Source organism: Lepisosteus platostomus, chromosome 6 (genome assembly GCF_059453375.1).
Source record: "Lepisosteus platostomus isolate fLepPlt1 chromosome 6, fLepPlt1.hap1, whole genome shotgun sequence".
NCBI lineage: Eukaryota > Metazoa > Chordata > Actinopteri > Semionotiformes > Lepisosteidae > Lepisosteus > Lepisosteus platostomus.
In genome coordinates, this window is record NC_142616.1 from 14571825 (window position 1) to 14580575 (window position 8751).

The following is an 8751-nucleotide window of genomic DNA, read 5'->3' on the forward strand; positions in this document are numbered from 1 at the left end:
TTTGTCATCTGGATAAGGATCTTTCCTAGGACAATCCAGATCCAGTTGTCCATACTCCCTAAAATGGATGTTCATTGCTAGCTCCTGGATGTCCAGCAGAGAGCCATAGACATAAGATCACTTTATTGGCCATAGACAATTTCTTGCATTAGGAATTCTCTTCACAGACCCCAGCTTGCTCTCCATGAGACACACAGACAGGGAGAGAAGCTTGGGGTCAGAGTACAGGGTCAGCCATTGTATAGAACCCCTGGACCAGCTGGGGTTAGAAGCCCAACAGAGTAGGATTCCTCTGCCAGCCACAGGATTTGAACCGGCAACCTTCCAGCCACAGGCACAGATCATTAACCACAGTGGCACCACTCCAACCTCTCTTAGCTCCCCACATCTTGGCTGGACATAATCTTAAAAGTACAAGCCATGGTCAACCATCCAACAAGATGACCAACCAATCAGGGTTCCCCTGAGGGGAATGGGGACCACCTGGTAGCTTCTTGACCAATCACCAACTATCCCTCCCCGAGAGGGCATTCCTACCTTTTTCATTGTGTTCACCAGCCTTATTTATCCCAGCTGTTTCCTATCCCCGTTTCCCTATTCAAGCCTGGTGTCTCCATAGTTTAGGGCTCAGCTGTAGAAGAAGGACGTCTGAAGGCCCACCTATCTGAGGGCAAGGCCTTTTCCCCAGACGTCCTGACCTACTGAGTCCGGGGCTCGGAGAGCCCTGTCCCGTTATGGTTTTAACCCTTCGTGTTCCTGGTCCCACTTCCCTGTCCCTTTAATTTAGCTCGCTTTAATTGTCTTCTTCTCTGTTGGATCTCCCGGCACCTGAACCTTGGACTGTGCCCTGATTTCCCCCATTGGATTTCTTTTCGGACTTGTTCGCCTGCACTCCCCCCATGCACCAGATCACAGTCTTCACCGCCCCCCTGTCCGTCATCCCATCCATTCCTCACCGTGTCTTCTCTGATGTCATTCTCCAGACATTTCCAGAGTATACTGTCATGTATAGGGTCTTTCATAGCACGCTTTGTGGGAGTCAGAACTGCCTGTATTTTCCCCAGTTAAAAAGCTGTGCAACACCATTAACTTTCTGTCACGATTGTAGTCCCTCCTCCTTAAGGGCGCTCCGGCTCTTTCACTTCGGACCTGATTTTGTGCACCTGCCCCTTGTTCCAGCCTCCTTCCCGTCCCCCTTAAAAGCCAGACACCCACTCAGTTCGAGGCTCTGCATCTGATTCCCATATCATGCGAGCCCGGGACCTGTAATCACCTGGCTACATTATGTTTTTAAGTTTCTGTTCCTGTTCTTGTTCTCCCTGCCGGTTCCGACCCAGTTCCTGTTTTTAACCTGTCTGTTCTCGGATGGACCGCCCGGCTTTGGACTTTGCCCGTTTTTTGATTCCCCGTCTGGATTACCTCTGAATGGTTTGCTCCGGACACATCCTCCTGGACGCCTGCACACCTTGGACAGGTCCCCCCGTATTCATTCCTGATTCCTGCATGACTTTTTCCTAGTGTTTCCTCACTCCACCCCGTCGTCCGCATAGTGTCTGGAAAGAACGGTTTCGTTATACTTTCCCCCATCTCTCGGCCGAACTAACTTGGCTGACTGACAACAGAACCACATTCCGGCCACACTTGTTGTCTAAACTTTGGGATTTAAACTTTTTTCGGAAGCTCCAAGTTTGAGAAAAACCCAGTATGTAAAGACAGAATTCTGCCCGAGGTCTAGCCTGCAGCAGCTACAGTAGCTTGATGTCAGCAGCAATACGGTTGGACTTGAATGTACTGTATCCGCTATTTGGGGAGAAAATTGTGTTTCTATCACTCTGGCGTGACTACTAAAAAGTCACCGCCCTGGACATCATTGCAGCAGAGCATCATTGTGACTGACACAGTCAGCTCTTCCCCCATCCTTCTGTGCGGGAGTTACTAATCCATGTTTATGGATGAGTAAAATTTAATATTGATTGTTACTGTCCTTGAGAATTCAATTATTATATAACACATATTAATACCAATTTAATTCACTTAAGCAGAAGGTTTTACTTATGAGAACCTGAATGTTGATGTGTTAATAAGACTGCAAGATAGTAGAATAGAAGATAGTGAGAAGGAGCTAGTGTAATTGATCTTGTACTGTATGTATTATCCTTGTTGTATGTACCATTTCTTCTAACATGCTATAGTTTGATAATTCTCATGTGATGAGTGACAGGGATGTCGGAAAGGACTGACCGTGGAGAGGCAGGAGAGCGAAAAGACCCTATGCGTAGCGGAGAGACGGGAAAAAGGCCTGGGCTCAGCTGTTCTGGAGAAGCCGTATGGAAACCTAGGCCCTCAGGTAGCGGACGTGAGGCGACCTGGTGCTAGGCGGGTTTCAGGACATCCGAACGTCAATGCTGAGACCCGGCAGACTGAAAGACCCGGAAATATATAGCCCCAGAGAGGGAGAAACACCGGAAGCACAACAGAGAACCGGAAATGAGAGACAGGACAGAGAAGGAGGGCCCTCTGGCTGCAGAGGGCATGACAACGAGTTGCCGTCTGTATCTAAGCCGACTCTCGTGTGTTTACCCCAAATGCTTTTATGTACACATTGTTTCTGTATCAATAAATGTGTTCAGTGTGTTGTGAATCCTTCTGAAGACTCCCCGTTGTTCTGCTGATTGATTCCTAATCAAAACCATCAAACAGGTCTCCACTGGACTAATGTATATTTTAAGCATCCAAAGAACTCTTACAACTGCAACACACTCGAGGTAAATGGACTCCACAGATCAAAATTTGTCATCAGCAGGGTTGATCAACAAGTATTTCCTGTGAATGTCAGAGGTCAGAAGTGCGTGCCTGTGGTCACTGATAAATTCATACACACTCACTGTCCACCTGGAATTCCTGCTCTGCTCCAGGTTGATGATGCTGTCTTGTGGGATTCTGACACTTTCCTCTTGTACAGCTTGGACAAGCCCATGCCTGTTCACTGGTCTCTGAGCCCAAACAGCCACAGTTCACCCCAGATCACTCCAACAGTGATTACTGTCAGAGGTACATTAATTGTGAGAACTGCTCACTGGTGTCTGAGCCCTGCAGGCCCATTGGGATGGCAGTGTATGAAGGGTCCACTCTTTTATAGCTCATTCGAACTACAGCAATGCAGTGTGTTTGCAAGGCAAAAGCAGTGCTTTTGAGTTTGAAAGTGATTTTCCTGTAATCGAGTTTCAAAGTCTGAGCATTCCAGTAGAGGAATAACTGCTGAGCAAATCATAAAAATGGCAAAGGTTCAGAGGCTGTCTTGTTTTTTGTCATACACTTTCCTGTGTTTTTGGAGGATTAACATTATTCAAGTCAATATGTTAGCATGTATTAAAATTGAAACTAGACTGAGGTTGTATTTTTTCTTCTACAATTTGAGCCATTTCATAAACAAACAGGTATAATAGAGTCGGTGTTATATAATGAATTGTAAGGGGCAGGACACACTGTTGGACTTTGTAACATGTAACAGTCTTGTACTTTATTTCACTGGAAAAATAGACTATTGTTTGTCATTGGAAGGAATTATGTAATACTTGTTTAATAGCATGCAAAGAAATGGAAACAGTAAAAAACCTGCTTATCATGTTCTTAAAGTTGAAAAAATAATCATTAAATTTAGGAAGTTATTTTAGTTTTTTTTATTTTAGAAGTTATTTTAGGTAAGTAAACATTTTATTTTTAAGTACATCAGGGCAGAAAAAGGTACAAAGATCCCACCCCAAGACACACTTGTGAAACAGCAGGTTTGAAGAGTGACGTCAGCAAGTCAAAGCCACAGAGAAGAACTCTGAAGGAGAGACGAAAAGACAGAAGACAAACATTTCCTGACACTGTATCGTATCAGCTTGCTTAAAATCACTTCAAGTTTTCCTTTCATTGCTATTGAAAAGAGTAGTTGGGTTAAACTTAAACTTTTTTAAGACTTTGCTTCATTGTACTATAAATATCCACAGAGGAATTGGAGAAGAGATTTATAGAAAATGAGCTCAACCATCGAGGACCGGATCATCAACAGCCTGGACAGTCTGGATTCCGACAGGTTGAAGAGATTCAAGGAGAAGCTCATTGATATGGGAAAAGATGGCCAGTTCCCTAGAGTAGAAGTCGTCAACTGTGATACGATAGACCTGGCAACACGTCTGATTAATGTCTTTGAGGAAGATGGCGCAGTTAATAAGACAATTACAATTCTGCGTGGCCTTCACGAAAACAAAATCGCTTCAGATCTGGAAGGCAAGATGGAACATGGTAAGTTCTAAAGGTTATTTTAAAATCAGATTCATGTTTTGGTTTTCTACTTCACAGTATAGTTAAAATCTACAGTATGTAACATGATATATTGTATATGTCCATTGTATTGTATGCACCGTGATCTATGCATGAAAGAAAAACAAATGAAAGGTGTTCATTTATATTTTATAAATACACCTCTGCAATGACAGCAATAGTGACTGCAGGGTTAGTGACGGTAGTAGTGTAGTAGTGGTAGCCATGACAGAAGTAGTAATTTGAGTAATACTGCAGGTCTTGATCTATAATAAATCTTGCAAGGACACTGTTTGTACAGCAGGCCTGCTGTATGCACTAGTGAAGTCAGGTAGATCATGCAACACATCATCAGAACAATTACAGTTTTTAGCACTGATATATTTTATTTATGTTTATTTTTTTCCATTGACATTATAATGTAATGTATATTTCTTTCCCTGAATAGTTTTGAAATAAGCATAAACTATAATATTTTATATGTACCATACCATTCCTCTGAAGAGAAAGCAGGGAATATCGCTGCTGTATTGCTAAAGTAGGAGATTTTGACTTTTGACTTTTGTGTTTCCCCAGCAGATGATCTTCCAAGACTGCTGTGGAAGTAGTTTGTGTGTCTTTGTGCTTTTAAATTGCTATTTTTCTCCTAACAAGTCAGTAGGTTTAAACAGATACATGCTAGATTCTTTTGTACACATATTGTATGTGAAGGTCAGCTTATACAATACTGAAAGGTGTGACAATAACATTATTTTTTCTTGTACTTGCATGACATCATATCTGCTGTTTCCTTTGAATCTACACTTAATTGAAACTTTGTATAGAATGTCACAATGAATAACGCCACCAGTTAAACACAGAAACGTGAGTTGTTTTTCAAGATTTTGAATATAAGTAGGGACTTACACATGTGAACTCAGTCTACCATTCAAACTGTATGTACATTAAACAAGAATCTCAGTTTAAATGAATATTAAAACCCGTCCAACACATGCTTTCCTTTATTTTGCCTGCAGGCCGGCTTGCTGTGGACCTGGGTGAGTAGCCAAAGTGTTGCAGAACTTCATTTTCATGATTCCTGAAAGAGCAGACTAACTGGACAGAGACACAATGCAGTCAATGCTGGAAAGGATCAATGCTAACCACTGCTCCACCTTGTCAGCCTTATTTATTACCAGCTCAGAAACTACTAAAATACAGAGGTTTTATTTTTCAGATGGTTTACCTGTGATTATGTGGTTAAAATTAAAATGATCTAAAATCACTGTGTAATTAGTATGATGACCAGAGTCAACGGTTGCCAACTAAGATCTATAAGTGATCAGGACAACATCATCTCTATACCGAGATTCCCCTGCTGAGTGAAATATTAATCAACTACAAATACATTTCCTATGAATCTGAAAATATGTTCTGAATAATAATTCCGATAGTTACTCTGCTATATAATAACTACTTAAAATATCAAATTTTGTTAATTTTTTTATTGAAGAAAATGAAGAAAAAACAACACACAAAAACACAGTAAGAATAAGATTTATCCTCAATTATACAGCACAGGATAATCAAGAAAATAAAAATCTTCAGTACTAGTTAATTTCTGTGTTGGTCTTCTTCATAATCTAAAGTAATAATACATATATCACACTGTTTTCACTACTGCCATGACAGTAGTGACAGTAGCAGAAACAGCAGCCCTAACAGTAGCAGTGACAAGAGAAGCAACAATAGTAGTGACAGCAGAAGTGCAGTAGTGTCAGTACTGACAACAGTGGTGTGTGCCTGTGCTGTTGGAATCTCAGGGCTCAGAATCACTAGAAGATCAGTATTTACAGGTTGAATGTGATGTGAGCTAATGAAAGGGAGCTCACTGCCATCTCCCTGCCAGCACAGGGTGAGGAAAAAAGCATATCCCCATATCAGTCGCTGTCCTAGTGAATAGATTTCTCAGATTCTGCTTCTTTGTCTGCTGTAACGATTTGAGAATGTACTCTCACTGACGAGCAAACAGCCCCACCTGGATGATGCACCAGGCTGCTCATACACAGCAGCTCTCAGTGGGGAGGAGAGCAGAAGGATGAAGCCAGTTCAGAGACGGGGATAATTAGGAGGCCATGACTGGTAAAGGCTAGGGGGAAATTTGGCCAGGACGCCAGGGTAACACCCCTACTCTTTTCGAGAAACACCCTGGGATTTTTAATGACCACATACAGTATAGTCTGGACCTCAGTTTTACTAAGACTGAAGCTTTTATACAGTACAGTCCCCATTGTGCATGTCTATTGATGTCACATTTTCAAGTCTGTCTGTAGCATGTTTTTCCTGAGAGTCAGGTCTGCTCTTTCTATGGAGGCACCTGCTCCTCTGGCTTGTTGTTTTATGAGAAGGGGCTCTCTGAAGCAAGACCTTGAAGTCAGGATCCTGCTTGTAGACTGAGGTCATAGCCCTCCTCACAGGAGTCTGAGCATTTTCTCTGTCCCAGAGCTTCTGACTGTGAAGCAGTGAGGCAGAGCTGAGGCTCAGGGACAGAGAGCAGTTCAAACTACCCTGTGGGAGGAGCAGCATCAAACAGCACTTTCTCCAGCTGCACACACCCCTGACACACAAGATCACCCTGCTGCACACCTGATCTCAACACAGACAGCAGTGAGACATACCTGTTCACACACCTGATCTCAACACAGACAGCAGTGAGGACACACCTGTTCACACACCTGAACTCAACACAGACAGCAGTGAAGACACACCTGTTTTTATCTCCAGCTGGACACATACTTAAATCTTGTTACATTTCTTTCTCTTTACAGAATTTGAGAGGGCACGCAGGAATGCAGGTGAGACTGTTTGGTTTCTCAAGCATTCGTCAATCTCATTAAAGATACACAAAGTATAGGTTCAGTGCACTGGGATTACTTAACACTGTTCATCCACAGATCTTCTCATTCGTCTCCTTTCTTGTCCATAGTGGACGTGACTCTGGACCCCAGAACAGCTCATCCCCATCTCATCCTGTCTGAGGATGGCAAACAAGTCAGACATGGTGACACACGACAGGATCTCCCCAACAATCCAGAGAGATTTACTTCCTGTGTCAATGTCCTGGGAAAGGATGGGTTCACCTCAGGTCGACACTACTGGGAGGTGAAGGTGAAAAATAAGTCCGCCTGGACTTTAGGAGTCGTCAGAGAGTCCATCAAAAGGAAGGGGCAGATCACAATGTGCCCTGAGGCTGGCATCTGGACTGTGTGGCTGAGGGGTGGGACGTACACGGCAAATTCCACTGTCCCTGTTGACCTCCGGCTGGCCCAGAAGCCCCAAAAGGTGGGGGTGTGTGTGGATTACGAGGAGGGGCAGGTCTCCTTCTACAACGTGGAGGCCAGGTCCCACATGTTCACCTTTTACGACACCTTCAGGGAGAAGATCTACCCTTTCTTCAGCCCCTGTACCAATGATGGGGGTGAAAACTCAGCCCCTCTGATCATCACTCCTGTCAGTCCCCCTGAGTGACACACAACATCTGTGGGAGGGGCAGCATGTATAATAACTGCTGTGTCTTTTGAAATCATATTAAAATCAGATTATTTTGTGTTGTTCGTTGATCAAGCAAAAACTAAAATAACAGCGCCATCAGTTTTGTTACTCGAGCTCTATTTCCACTGATTTCTAACTTCCTTTAACATCAAGCATTACAATCATCAGAATACCCTGTGAGAGTTACAAAAATGACATTTAGATCAGTAATATATAAAAGCAGCATGGAATTATTACATCTGTGAGGGCTGTAAGCCAGAGATTTTTATGAAAATCCTTATGCTATAAAAGTTTCTAATCAAAAAAGAGAAGGCTGTAAAAATATTAAAACTGATTATTTAGAAAAATAAATTATGTTTTTTCAAACGCGCAGTTCATTGTCTGTATTTTATCCTGCCTGCTCTGCTGCCTTTCAGTAATCTCCTTTGTTCACATAATGTTGGACATAAGGCAATAGAAACAACCTCAATGAATGCACTTTCTCTAACTGTTTAGGGATTGTCCACTCAGTAGATGTACAGTAAGTGAGTTTATGATTGGTGACCTCAGGTCTATTTGTGGAATAATACATGCAGACAGCTCCCCAGGTCTGGAACTGAACCCCAGACCCCAGCAATGAAATACAGCAATCCTGATCACTGCACCCCCATGCTGCTTATCCCTTTATTCCGGAAATGCCCCTGCTCTACAAGATACCTGTAGCAATTGGTAACAAATACATTTTTATCTGTTATGTGTTAAAAACATGTTAAAAACCAATGAAATGGTTTCTTTCTTAAAGAAATAATTTGTTCAGCATTGGTACCACATTTTGTTCTGTTGCCTTCCGCTAAAAGCCACCTAATTATTTTTAGTTGAAGTTTAAAAGACGATGAACATATCTGGAGGCAGCAGTATGTGTGTGTTCACGCT

The 8751-nt window shown here is 42.6% G+C and overlaps 1 protein-coding gene across 1 annotated transcript; it reads left to right on the top strand.

The window, feature by feature from the left end:
• Positions 1-3363: 3363 nt before the first annotated feature.
• On the top strand, positions 3364-7894 carry LOC148660509 (erythroid membrane-associated protein-like). The gene is made up of 4 exons (XM_088637975.1): positions 3364-4290; positions 5325-5345; positions 7116-7142; positions 7274-7894. The coding sequence occupies exons 1-4, from the start codon at positions 4023-4025 to the stop codon at positions 7813-7815; spliced, it is 858 nt and encodes a 285-aa protein (XP_088494101.1). The 5' UTR covers positions 3364-4022; the 3' UTR covers positions 7816-7894.
• Positions 7895-8751: the final 857 nt, after the last annotated feature.